General features: G+C 51.6%; 1 protein-coding gene across 1 annotated transcript in view; it reads right to left on the bottom strand.

Moving 5' to 3' along the window:
* SPTB (spectrin beta, erythrocytic) overlaps positions 1-12,835 on the bottom strand; it is an 82,578-nt gene extending 69,743 nt beyond the window's left edge. Inside the window, exon 1 of the mRNA XM_075531705.1 lies at positions 12,682-12,835. Coding sequence (XP_075387820.1) covers positions 12,682-12,829 — 148 coding nt within the window. The 5' untranslated portion in view covers positions 12,830-12,835. The remainder of the gene's footprint in view (positions 1-12,681) is intronic.
* Positions 12,836-14,295: the final 1,460 nt, after the last annotated feature.

Raw genomic sequence — 14,295 nt, 5'->3', positions numbered from 1 at the left:
GAGAAGTTTCTGGAGGACACGGGCAGTCACCACCCCTTGGCTGTTCTTGTTGTTCCCACTCACAGTGATCTTGCGTGGTCCTGCTCCATCCCCACGATCAGTTCAGTCTTTACTGACTCAATGAAGTCACACACACACACACACACACACACACACACACACACACCAGGGCACCACGGGAGGCCCATGGACAACTAGCCTGGACTGGGGTCTGAAAAAAATAATTTAATGCCGGGCTTCTTGTAGGTTTGCAACTTGGGATCCCTCTTCTCCCGCAGGAGAGAGCTGAGACAAACCTCGGTCTCACAGATGGCGATCCACTAGAAAGCCTAGCAGAGAGGCAGACAGACCCTTGGGGGATGGGCACACCATAAGTCATGTGGGTAGCATACGTCTGATTCTAACTAGTTTGAGCAGGACTTTTCTGCTCCCCGAATCACCTTTGACCACACTGGTATGGCGACAGAATCTGCTGCCCCTGAGGTTTGTAATCTAGCTAGAACCTCGAAGATGCTTCCTAAAACCCAATGCCCAGGGTCCACTGTGGCTCACAGCGACCCGAGCGGGCTTTCTGGGGCTGTCATGCTTTATGGGAGCAGACAGCTCCGTCTTTCTCCATTGCCTTTGGCAGCCCTGGTGCCTGACCCACAGCCCCACGGGGGCTCTTCACAATCTGCAGGGGCAACAAGAAAGCCTGTCAGACGGGGAAGACTGACTTTGAAAGTGACCAGAGTAGAAGACGGAGAAGCTGGTTAACTAGATTGTAGGGTGCGCCCATCATGCCATCGTTAAAAGACGGCAGATCCTGGACAGATCCACCTGACAAGTTGCTAGGTGAAGTGCTGCAGCCACAATGATGATTTCAACTTCCTTCCTTGTCGATTCCTGCCTCCTCCACAGGGTGGTTGGAGGGCCTAAACCCACAGGGGTCCTCAAACTTTTAAAACAGGGGGCCAGTTCACTGTCCCTCAGACCCGTTGGAGGGTCGGACTATAGTATTTCTTAAAAAAAAAAACTATGAACAAATTCCTATGCACACTGCACATAACTTATTTTGAAGTTAAAAAACAAATGGGACAAAAACAGCCGGCGGGCCGGATAAATGTCCTCGGCGGGCCGCATGTGGCTCGCGGGCCGTAGTTTGAGGGCGCCTGGCCTAAGGAGGTGAGGTGGGTCCAGGTCTCCAGAACATGAAGCAGCTGTGCCCACAGGAGGTGCACTGCCCACGCACACACGCACGCAGGTGGTGGCTTCACAGAGAGGAACTCACTGAGCATGTGAGCCACACAAGTCGAGCTAGCCCCGGTCTGTTTCAGCTCCGGGGACCCTCGGAGAACCCACCAGTTGCCTATAAAGAGTCGAAATTCTCCCCCAAGCCAGGAACCAGAGCTCCGCTGGTCACTCGTCGGGGCTGAGAGGCACACTGACAGTGCTCCCTGGCAGGTGGCTTCTTCTCAGTCATTCGGAGCTAGATAGGTCCTGGTCATCGTCTGGTTCAAGTCCCTCAAGTCACAGGGGAGGAAACTGAGGCCCAGAGTGGAAAATCAAGTTGGCCACAGTCACCTACCAAGGCCAAGGCTACTATAGCATCCTGAGGACAAAAGAATGCTATGGATAGGAGGGACCACATTTTCCCACAGGGTCACCCGGCTGGGTCGCCAGCCATCTGCTCTTTCCTGGACTTTGCACATCTATCCATCATCTGCTCTCCCGACTGAAGTCAGGGCTAACTCTGTCACTTACCTCGCAGAGGCAGCACTGCAGGGCCTGCAGCCCGTCCCCTCCTCCGGGGCCACAGCACAGGTCAAAAGGCCCCACAGCTCTCCCTGGTAAAAGCTCCCTCACTGTGTCTCTCCAAGCCTGCCACGCTTTTGCAAACACGCCCTTCGTTAAACTCCTCAGCCATCCCTTTGGAGTTCATACTATTTCTTGATAGGACCATGATGGATACTCACGGACCACAAACTCCCCCAGGGTCTGGCTCCTGCCTAGCTTCTCTCTCCTCTTTGCCTTTCTTTCCAGGATTTGGCTCTGAGAAGTCTCAACCTACAGAGGAGCCCCGGTGTGTGTGTGTGTGTGTCTGTGTGTGTGTCTGTGTGTGTGTGTGTGTGTGTCTGTGTGTGTGTGTCTGTGTGTGTATCTGTGTGTGTGTCTGTGTGTGTGTGTGTCTGTGTGTGTGTGTCTGTGTGAGTGTGGGTGGTGTGTGTATGTGTGGGTGTGTGTCTGTGTGTGTGTGTGTGTCTGTGTTGTGTGTCTGTGTGTGTGTGGGTGTGTGTGTGTGTGTGTGTGTGCGCGCAGTGAGTGGAAGAAGCCACTAGCTGTGCTAAGGGAGAGAGACAGGGCTGTCTGTTCCCACACAGTTACAGCTTCCGGAGAGCGTTCGTTCCACTGTGCTTTACTGGGTCGCCATCAATTGGGATCAAGTTGACAGCCCCAACTCCCCCACCCCCTTGAACAAGCCAGTCCATGGCCAAAAGGTCAAGTCTAACTCACAGTGACTTGTAGGACAGAGTGGAACTGCCCCTGTGGGTTTCCCAGAATACATCTTTACTAGAGTAGAAAGCCTCATCTTTCTCCCAAGGACAACTTCAACCTTGTAGTTATCAGCCCAAGGCCTAACCCATTACGCCATCAGGACGCCCCGCTTGACAGCGGGTTGTTTTGGGGATGTCGTAGCCGAGTAAACTTTATACATGATTGAAAAAGCAAACTCACTGCCACCGAGTCAACGCCGACTCGTAGTGGCCCATAGCACAGGATAGAACTGCCTCTGTGGGTTTCCGGGGCTGTAACTCTTACGAGACTAGAAAGCCCTGTCTTTCTCCTGCTGAGTGGCTGGTAGTTTCCAACCGCTGACCATGAAGCTAGCAGCCCAATTCATAACCACGACACCACCAGGGCTTCATACCCTACACACACACACACACACACACACACACACACACACACACACACACACACACACACACTCGGCAAGCCTTCTTCAGCGCATTTCCCATAATAAGTCATCATGCACATGGGTGCGTATATATAAAGAAACGCCCATGTGATGTGACTGACTGTCTCTCACCAGACTATAAAGTGAGGTTCTCTGTCTCGTCTCGTTTCTGGGGTCCAAAAGCTGAAGGGCCTGAAGGGAAATGCTCCCAGAGACTGGCTGCTCCCAGCCCCCCGTCAGCCTTTCCCAACGACACGGTGAAAGAGGAAAACAAGCCACTGCGACAGATGCGCTACAAACAGCACCCTTGGGTGGCTCTTCAGCCAAGCAGTGTGCAGGGGCCCACGGGCGGAGAGACGGGGGCGCTGTGGCCTGGAGCCCCTAGCAAGGCTCAGGCCTGGTGTCAGCTTGCCCTTGAGAGCGGGGCCGAGAGTCCATGGGAGTGTCCCAGAGATGGACGAGGCTATTAACACGGCTCCTCAGAGCGCACCACAAGGAGGGAACAGTCTTATTATTAACCTCTGTGTATTAATATTTGATAAGGCATCTTCACGAGGAAGGAGAGCAGTCAGCCACGGAAGGAGGACAGCTGTCTTCTGTGAAGACTCGTCACTGCGGAAGAACACTTCTTAGGAAGAGGGACGTGGAAGCACGGGAGAGGGTGGCGTGTCCCAAGCAGCAGAGAGCTGCGAAGAGCACAGTGCAGGTGGCACCTCGGCCTCTCCTGAGGGCAGGGCCCTGATGCTGTCTCTGTTGCAGTGGCCTGCCTAGGAGCAGGGGGAGGGGACACTGCACAATGGGTGCCTTCCAAGAGAAACCAGCTGATCCAGTGATCCCCCCCCCCCCACCATACACTAAAATGATGACAGGTGTTTCCACAAATACACAAATAGTATATTTTCCCAACATATAGTCTCTAAATCAAACTCCATGTTATGTTTTGAAATCTCAGCGGGGGAGGGGGGGACTGGTGGGACAAACCTTCCCCTTGATGATACCTTCTTGTGGACATTATTCATTGTTTTGGTCTCACAGGTAGCTAGGGAGAGGCGATCCAAACACCAACACTGGTGCCTGGTCTCCGGCAGCTGTCTTTGAATCTGTCCACCTAGCAGGCTGCCAAGAAGCTGCAGTCCCACCCATGCCCAGTACCCTACACCAGGGTGAAATTCTGCTCTTTTCTGGGGGCACAACCTTCCTGGAAACTGGGGCATCTGGGACCAGCGTCATCCAGTGGGGGACAGAGGCCCTTCAGCAGACCCTGAACCCTTCGGCCAGCCAAGTGTGGGAGGTGCCGTGGCCACACTTTGCCCTCTCTGGGGAGGTCTTGGGGGCAGCAGGTCAGAGGGTCACTGCCCCAGGCTCCGATGAATAGCTGCTGGTCATAGATCAAAGTGGCAGCAACTGTGCGCTTCAGAGCAGGACAGGGACGCGGCTCTCCATGCACCTGCTGCCCCACTGCGTGTATCAACTTGTTCTCAACCAGCCTCCCCACTCAGCCTCCTCTCTCATCTGGGTAGACGACTACAAAGAGACAACACAGGAAGGAAAGCTACCTATAGTTTGAAATATCACATGGATTCCAATTTAAAGCCCAAGGCAGAGTGGACAGCACGGTTTTGTGTCCTTTAAGAGGAAGTTTTCTGTCCAATCGATATTTTACTAGTTGTGTGATAAGCCAAAGGGCAGAAGAGAGACTGAGAGAAAGCATGCTCATATCCTCCTCCCTGCAGGCCTTTCTCCAGGTCTCCACAGCCTGCTGAGATGCGCAGGTATGTGCACAGGCTCCTGGGGGGTGGGGGGTGGGGGAAGAGAGGAAGTGAGAGGATGGTTGACCCACAGGAGTTCTCTGGGGGAGCATCTTTCCAGGGCATCTCTAGATCCCCCTCCTCTCCCAGTGGGCAGCATCCTCAGACCTGGCTCCCCGCTGGGGGGGGTTGGACCCACGGGGAGAGGAGTGTGCAGAGGCAGGCAACTGTCTCCTCTGGATGAGGAGAAGGAGGCTATGGGGCATTCTGACTGGTAGATCCTCTGCAGCACACGCCTGCAGCCACATCTCCATCTCCACAGCCACAGAGCTTTCCCTGCAAGGCTCACATCCCTGTAAAGGGGTGTGAGTGGCAAGAAGGCACTGGGAGGGTCCCCAGGGAAATATGAAGGCCAGGACCTGTGGAGGTTTAGGTTCTTAAGCCATTCACTGCCCCCCTTTCTTGAATCCCTCCAAGGAGGTCCCCAAAGTAGAAATGTGCCTGCATCAAAGCAGAGGTGGACTGCCCCAGGTGCAGGGGGAAAGGTCAGGACGACTCCCACCTCCGCCCCAAGAAGGGCCATCCATCTAGACTGGAGGCTGGCATTAAGAAGCTACAATCTGCTCAGGGATCTGTGGGGCCAATACACCTGCTGGACCCCTTGGCACTGCCAAGGTCAAGCCGATCCCGTGAAGGAGCCTTTTATGGCATTTTGCTTACCCATCTACCCCCATTGCCGTCCCTTTGGTCTGGCTGAGCTGTAGCTTCTGATCAAAGGCCACTCATTTGAAGCTACACCTAAGAAAAGGGTCTCCTGTCTGTAGTTTTCAGGCAGAATACCCAGATGACTTGCTCATCTGGGCTCAGGGAGGAGACGCTGGGAATGGCAAGAAAGGCAGACTCAGGTGCCTCCTTTTCAGCTCAGAAGAAGTTGCATTAGAGGTACAAAAGATCAGGTTTAATTAATTAAATAGAGCAGTGGTTCAGTGGAAGAATGCTTGCAGAAAACCTAGGTTCGATTCCCAGCCAAGTATTTCATACTTCTGAAAAATCAATCAGAGACAATGGGACATCCCCTCACAGAAGGGTCACAAGGAAGGGATGAGTGAACCAGGGTGCAGTACAGCATGGATGAAACACACAACATTCCTCTGGTTCCTTGAGGCTTTCTCACCCCCCAATATCATGACCCCAGTTCAGAGCTCACAACACACGGAATCCAGGAACAGGAATGGGAGTAGCAGTACCAGGAGGGTAGGAGAAAGGTGAGAAGGGGAGGAAGCAAGTACCAATCACAATTATCAATACATAGACGCCACCACCCACCCCAGGGGAACAAACAACAGAAACTGTAGGGGAAGGGAGATATCAGTCAGTGTAAGATATGAAAATAATAATAATAATTTATAATTTATCAAGGGGTCACAGGAGGGGAGGGCGAAAGAGAAGCTGATGTCAAAGGCTCAATAGAAAGTAAATGTTTAGAAAATAATGATGGCAACATATGTACAAATATACCTGATACGATTGATGTATAGATTGTCATAAGAGCTGTAAGAGCCCCCAATAAAATGATCTTTTAATAATTAAAAAAAACAGTACGGGGAGTGCAGAGTGGAGACCCAAAGCCCATCTGTAGGCAACTGGACATCCCCTTACAGAAGGGTCACAGGGAGGAGACGAGGCAGTCAGAATGCAGTTTAGCAACAGTGAAGCATACAACTTTCCTCTAGTTCTTAAATGCTCCCCCCCGCCCCACTATCATGATCTCAATTCTACCTTACAAATCTGGCTAGACCAGAGCATGTACACTGGTGCAGATAGGAACAAGAAACACAGGGAATCCAGGACAGATAAACCCCTCAGGACCAGTGGTGGGAGTGGTGATACTGGGACGGTGGAGGGAAGGTGAGGTAGAAAGGGGGAACTGATTACAAGGATCTACATATAACCTACTCCCCTGGGGGACGGACAACAGAAAAGTGGGTTAAGGGAGATGTCGGACAGTGTAAGACATCACAAAATAACAATTTATAAATTATCAAGGGTTCATGAAGGGGGGGCTAGAAGGGAGGAGGAAAAAAGAAGAGCTGATATCAAGGACTCAAGTAGAAAGAAAATGTTTTGAGAACGATGATGGCAACAAATGTACAAATGTGCTTGACACAGTGGATGTATATGTATGGATTGTGATAAGAGATATATGAGCCCCCAATAAAATGATTAAAGAAACACAAACCAGCCAATGAGAACCCTATGGATCACCAAACTCCGACCCTGTTGTGCCCGGGTTTGCCATGAGTGCGGGCAGACTGATGGCAGCTGACAACAATGTAAGTCTTCCAATCGCGGGTCTCTAAGAGGAGGGACAAGGACCTAGAGGAGGTGCTGACCCTTTGGTGTCTTGGGAGTCCCTAAATCGTCCACTCAGGATCCTGAACTGCGCAGCCTCACAGAAAGACACCTGGGCACCCCTGCTCGTTCAGGTGTTAGATGAATTCCATTGGTCTCTGGTTTTTGCTTCCAACCAATGCCTTCATAGAAAAGCGGGGTGGGACTTAAGAAGACAGAAATAAATCCTGGAATATATCACAGTAACGGAGCCAATGACCTAGTGATCTTGGAAGTTTGGAGTTGGGAGAGAGGACAGGAAGTGCGTACAGGACAATTTCCTGAGTAATAAAATGGACCACTCACCAACAATAATAAAACACTGTTAATAAAACACACAGACGCACCCTATCAGTGTTGGGCGTCACGGCCTCTTCTCGAAAGTACCACTGCTTCCATTTTATAAAAGAAGACATTCAATCAGGGTCTTGTATAGCAGTGGTGTGAATTTAATTTACATTTAATCCTGGAATTAAATGCAGGCCTTGTGGCAGTTTTCTCTTTGCCTTAAGACCACAAAAGAAAACACCAGCCCAATGCCCCACATGCCCTCAAAGGGGAACCCCATCGTCTTCTGGGAAATGCAGCGAATGCTTCCCATGCTCTAATACTCATCAGGAGGGGAGAGTCGAGGTGTCATGGCCACCAAGTGTGACCTTTGCTCCCTGGGGTGTGAATATTCCCTAGACACTGAAAAGGCTAGTTCCTGCCTAAATGTCTAAGGCAGCCCAGGATCGCACAGAAGAGAGAGATGCCAGGATTTAAAGTTAAGGAAGACTAATATGCTCCGTTCCCCTCCCCTGCACCACTCACCCACAGAAAGGAGCCAAGCAGCCTCTCTACTTTGGATGGTCTCAAAGCTTGGGCCACTACCACTCGCTATCTGAACGGGCCCTCGGGAGAGGACAGGCAGTCAACTAGCTGCTTAGGCTTTTGTTTATGTAAAAAAATCTCAACTAGACCTAAAGCTTAAATGCTTCCTTGTGAGCCAGAAATTCCGAACCGACAAGACCCGGCCATGTAATGCCACACTGAGGGGCTTCCCCTTTGCCTGCGAGCCAGGGTGGAGGGCACTGAGGGATGCATGCTCCGGGCAGGACAACAGATCACCGCTGGTCCTCAGGGGAGCCTTGCTTATTGCTATGATGCTGAATGGGCCCCAGGGAAGCTTCCAGCCTGAGGCACACTAGGAAGAAAGGTCAGGAATTCTATTGCTGAAAATCAGCTCGAGGTAATCCTAGGGGTGCCTCCGCAAACAGTTTGACCAGAGCTTGCAGAAGAATCCCTGGCCAAACAAAAGAACGCATGGGACAAAATTTAAAATTCTCATGCAATCTAGACTTTCTGGGGTCACTGAGGCCAAATGAGAACCAGAACTATGCCCCCGAGATAATCTTTGTTTTTAAAAAAAAAAAAAATTGGGTTTTTTCCCCTGCTTTAACTCTTGTTATCTTTGATTTTAAGCTTATTTTCCTCCTGAACCATAGGTTTTGCTTCTTCAGTTTCTTTGGGAATATCTTTTTCTTCTGTGCAGACTCGTTTTCTGGTTTAAGAACAATTTGTTCCTTTTTAATAAGGATCATCTCACCCACCAGTTCCACCACTGTTAGGTCAGAAGGGCACACACGGCTTCTGCAAAGTGACCTCCCCAAATATTTCTTGGCTTTCTGGATCTGCTCCCACTTGATGGGCAGTTGCAAGGGTGTTCTTAAAATGGACCCGAGATTCAACCCTCTCGATTTGCATGATTTTGTGGGGTTTTCTGGGTCCAATGAGTAATAAACCATTTTTGTAGATCACCTCAGGCCGAGATAATCCTTAAGCATTGAACAAACAATATCTCTAGAAGTCTTCTTGAAGTCAAACAATACTCACAAAAAGGCCTTGCCATTGAGTTGATTCCCATGGGGAAGCCGGCTCAGAGCGACCCTATAAGACAGGGTAGAACTGCCCCTGTGAGCTGTTGAGACTGTAACTCTTTACTCCAGTAGAAAGCCCAAGCCCGTCTTTCTCCTGAGGAGCAAGCAGCTGGTGGTCTTGAACTGCAGACCTTGCAGTTCGCAGCCCGAGGCATCAACCACTAAGCCACCAGGGCTCCGCAACCAAACAATAGCCGAGCTTGATGAGTAAAAGAGCGCCTGCCTTGATCAAGGTAGTGCTCGAAAGAATTACCTAACCCACTTCCGTCTGGTCAATTCCAACTCACAGCGACTCTAGGGAGGCCGTCCAAGGCGGTACATCCTTACAGGAGCAGATGATCCAGTCCTCCTCCCTCGGGGAGGCTGCTGTATTTGAACCCCCGTGGTTAGGGCTAGTCGCCCAGCACTTTTCTAACAGCACCTCCCAAGCTTCCAACGAACTATCAGTGGATGGATCAGACTCACAGCCACTCGGAAAGGAAACTTGGGGACCAGTTTATGTGCGCGGGGGGAAAAGCACTCAGCAGAGGACACCGAGGACAGAGTTGTGCTTATAGAAACGGTTGAATCGGTGTGTGTTCTGTGGTGGAGAGTCTACAGCAAAAATAGAGGGAAACCAAGGGGAATTCCTGAAACCCAAATGAAGGCTGAGCATGACAGTGGGACAGGAGGAAAGTCAAAGGAAAGAGAGGAAAGAGCTAGGAGGCAAAGGGCATTTATAGAGATCTAAATAAAGGCATGTACATACGCAAATATATTTATAGGTTTAGTATTAAGGTAGCAGAAGGACATTGGGCCTCCACTCAAGTACTCCCTCAATGCAAGAATACTTTCTCTTCTATTAAATTGGCATTCTATGATGCAAACCTTCCCAACACAACCACTGAAAACAAAGCGGGTGAATAAGCACATGTGGTGAAGAAAGCTGATGGTGCCCGGGTATCAAAAGATATAGGTCTGGGGTCTTAAAGGCATGAAGGTAAACAAGCAGCCATCTAGCTCAGAAGAAACAAAGCCCACATCGAAGAAGCACACCAACCTGTGTGATTACGAGGTGTTGAAGGGATCAGGTATCGGGCATCATCAGAATAAAAAAATCTTATCATAGTGAATGAGAGGGGAGTGCGGAGTGGAGACCCAAAGCCCATTTGTAGGCCACTGGCCATCCCCTTACAGAAGGGTCTTGGGGAGGAGACGAGCCAGTCAGGGTGCGAAGTAGCAACAATGAAACATACAATTTTCCTCTAGTTCCTAAATGCTTCCTCCCCCCGCCACTATCATGGTCCCAATTCTACCTTATAAATCCAGCTATACCAGAGGATGTACACTGGTACAAATAGGAACTGGAAACACAGGGAATCCAGAGTGGATGATCCCTTCAGGACCAGTGGTGTGAGGGGCGACACTGGGAGGGTAGAGGGAGGATGGGTTGGAAAGGGGGAACCGATTACAAGGATCTACATGTGACCTCCTCCCTGGGGGATGGACAACAGAAAAGTGGGTGAAGGGAGATGTTGGACAGGGCAAGATATGACAAAATAATAACTTATAAATTGTCAAGGGTTCATGAGGGAGGAGGTAGTGGGGAGGGAGGGGAAAAATGAGGAGCTGATGCCAGGGGCTTAGGTGGAGAGCAAATGTTTTGAGAATGATGAGGGCAATGAATGTACAAATGTGCTTTACACAATTGATGTATGTATGGATTGTGATAAGAGTTGTATGAGCCCCAAATAAAAAGATTAAATTGAAAAACAACAACAACCAAAAAACCCAACGACAAAAATATATAGATGGAAACAGACTGAAGGAAAAACTGAAACACAATGGATCACAAGGGTTGGGTGATAACAGTCAGATCCAGAACCGAGCATGGGGTGATGCCGGATTGGGCCAGGTGGTCCTCATGATGGCAGCTCATTGACAACAAGGGAACTGCGGAGGCCCTTTTCTGATCAACCTACTACCGACCCTTACATTTCCTGTATGGGCTCTTCTTGGGCTTGTCATCATCAACTTCCAGCAGTTTCCCAGGCAGCTACGGGGCAAGGAGAAACTCTGATGTCATCTGCCTATCAGATACATAGGCACCTTCCAATGGCCAGCTCCAGGGCCACCTCCTCCACAATCTACTTCCCCATCGTCCCTGCCTCTCCTCCAGTTCTCCAATTCCACTCATGCTAATTAAGAGTGAACACAGTTCATTTCCCTAATAGAATACAGAGTCCTCAGAGGTGGCGCCTGGGCTGCTTGCTCTGTGGTTTTCCTCTCCACCTTCACGGCTAGCACAGGGCCTTGGCTGTAGACACGGGAGGAAGACAAGACTTGAGTGTTAAAATGGAATTGAAGGTAACTGGGAGAGAGATCAAAGGACTCTTAGGCAGAAGACTGCCCCTTCCCCTTCCCCAGACCTCTGATGAACCTGATAGAATATGGTTTCCTCTCCCTCCACCTACACCACCTGGGGCATGACCAGCTGGGGAACCCTGTCACACCAGCTGAGCCAGGTGAAAAGGGAGCAGCCAGACTAGACTGGTAAAGCCAAGGGTTCCAAGTCTGGCCACTCACGTCAGCAAAACCAAGGGATTTGTGCTGTGGCCCCTCCAGGGACCATGAAGAGGGAGCTTGAGAGATGGGGAGCACTTGGGAGCAGGGGAAGGAAGAAGACACGGGAGTTATCGGTAGATGGGTAGGAAGTATGGCTGCTGAGATCCAAGATTCTCCATCGTGGCCAGCAGGATGAGACTCCCGCATCCCTGTAAGGAAGAAGGGGAGCCCCAACATTTCCAGGGGAAAGGCCAAAGATTCCAGGTCAGTGGGAGAGGACTGGAGGGAAGGTGGAGGAAAAATGCTGCCAGTTTCTGGTCTGGCTAGGAAGGATGGGGCAGTCACTCCGCGGGATCTCTCCAGAGAGGCTGCACCTTGCTTCCATGGCGGAGATGGGAGGCATCAAGGAGGGAGAAACCAGGGTGCTCTGATCCAATAACTGGGGACCAAGGAAAAGACCTCATACCTACACCAATCTATAGCCCGAATTGTCTTTCTCAGCCAACGACTAGGTTAGGGTCAGACTATTACTATCCCAGGTCATATTCCAAGGAGGCCAAAGTCACAGGAGCTGGGGGAAAATTCCAAGAATCAAAGTCAGTCCTTGGCCAGTAGGGGGAGGAAAAGCGATAGCCATTTCTACAGGAGATTTAAGATTCTCTCTCTCTCTCTCTCTCTCTCTCTCTCTCTCTCTCTCTCTCTCTCCCCCCTCTCTCTCTCTCACGCACCCCTAAAATCCACTGTGAACCCGATAAGGAAAAATCTACTTCCAGTTCAAGGATGAAAGTTCTGAGGCCGGGAGGGGAGGATGTCATCTGCTCTGAATCTGGTCTCCAATCGCTCTTTTCTTCTGGTAGGCAGGATAAGGATTCCTTCATTTAGGACCGGGCAGGGAGCAGGCCGAACTACCAGATCCTCAGCACGGCTGCCACACTGATCAGCCCCCCAAGGCACTCACTCCTTCATCAAACCCTTCTCTTACTTCCGACTGTGGCCCTCCAAGCCACACAAACACATCTGCATCAACGCCCGGCCAGGGCTCACCCCCGCACACACAGGAGTCACCAGAAGTGGGAGGAGAGTGGACCTCGGGCTTATCGAGAAGGCTGCCCTGGCCCCGTGCCCTGGCCCCGAACGGTACCTGCTAAGGCCTTGATCCGGGACCTCTCAAAGAGCCTGGCGGAGCTGTTGTCATTATCCAGCTCATCGTCCGGGGCATCCCAGCGGGCATTGATCCGGCTGTACGGCGGCTGGTTGCCCTCGTTTGCAAACTCCGTGGCCGATGTCATGTCAGCAGGCTCTCAGCAGCAATGCCTGCCTCAGTCTTCCTGGAAGGGTCCCTGGGGTGGAGGGGAGAGCAGCACAATCAGAGGGTTAGCTCCCCACCCTCGTGGGCTCTTTCTCAGGGGAAACTTATCCGGAGCATCTGGCAGAAATAGATCTTTCTGGAAACGGCACAGCGTGTCATCTGCCTGGACATGCTTCCGACCGGGGGTCTCTGGGACATGCGTTATAAAATATTGCAGCTGTAGCAGCAGCAGCAGCAGCAGCAGCAGCAGCAACGGCGGATGGAGAGCTGCAGGCAGCATGGCTCCGGACGACCAGCAGGTGGAGATGTGAGTCACAGCGAGACACTAACTCTAACACGCTGCCGCACCGCACCCTCTGTCATTGCTGCCCGCCAAACACTGGCTGTGGGAGCCCAGAGGAGTGGCTCGCCTGGAAGCTGGAGGCTAGTGGGGTGTGTGTGCTGGGGAGAGCAGCCCCCCTTACCCAATGGAAGGGGCGAGGACCCCATCTAGAGTTAAGAGACTGGGGACATGGGAGAGGCTATGAGTCAGGAATCAGCAAGGGACAGAGATCTGTCACAGACGCCACCAACCCCAGGAGCCATGTCCAAGGACATTTACTCGTCACAGAGGCGGCCTCTCAGCTACACAGATTTAGTCAGTTGAGCTCTTGCTTCTGTCCTCTCTGAGACCAGGTCTCCCGTGGGATCCCAGGACAAACCAAGCTGCCCAGAGTAGCGTGTTGCCCCAGCCCAGAGGACCTCGATGATGAACACGGTGCCAGGGCCACTGAGGCCCTGCTGGGCCATCTGTTTACCACTGTCGCTCCTTCACTCATGACAGATTGATTCCCATATGCACAGCCCCAACGGGCTCAGGAGCTTCTCGAAGCACCAGGAGAATCAGAGGCGGCCCTGGGCTCACAGAGCTTATCCTCGGGCAGGGGAGACAGATATTAAAGTAGCAATGACAGTGAGGGGGAGACATGGCACTGCAGAGAAGAAGCAGGGTAGGGAAGTGGGAGACTCAGGTCAATACTGGGGTGTGAAAGGACACTGCAGCTGGAACCTGGAGGCAGATGGAAGGGTTCCCACAGAGAGACAGCTGCAAAGGGAGAAACACAGACCAGGAGACCGAGCAGAGTTCTACAGGTGAGCGAGGGCCCGGGCAGATGTAGGAAAGTGAGGCAATACTGTGCACACAACAGGAGAGAGAAGTCTACAAGGCGACTGGAGGCAGGGCCGGGTCAGGAGCGAAGAGGGAAAGCGAAGGGAGACCTGAAATGCCCTGGGCCTTTCCTTCAGCCTTAATTTAGCCATCTGTACCTACCCGATATTCAATCATCTCCTCGGGGGCTGAGAGGTCCCCAAGATCCAGTCTGTAAGGCAGAGCAGGGAGGCCAGGGCCTTCATAGAAAGGAAGCGTGTGGGAGGGAGGGGGCCCCAAGGCAGTCACAGTACAGGAGG

This window comes from Tenrec ecaudatus, chromosome 14, assembly GCF_050624435.1.
Source record: "Tenrec ecaudatus isolate mTenEca1 chromosome 14, mTenEca1.hap1, whole genome shotgun sequence".
NCBI classification, from domain to species: domain Eukaryota; kingdom Metazoa; phylum Chordata; class Mammalia; order Afrosoricida; family Tenrecidae; genus Tenrec; species Tenrec ecaudatus.
Note: the sequence above shows the minus strand (reverse complement) of the source record. Positions and strands in the feature narration are given on the sequence as shown.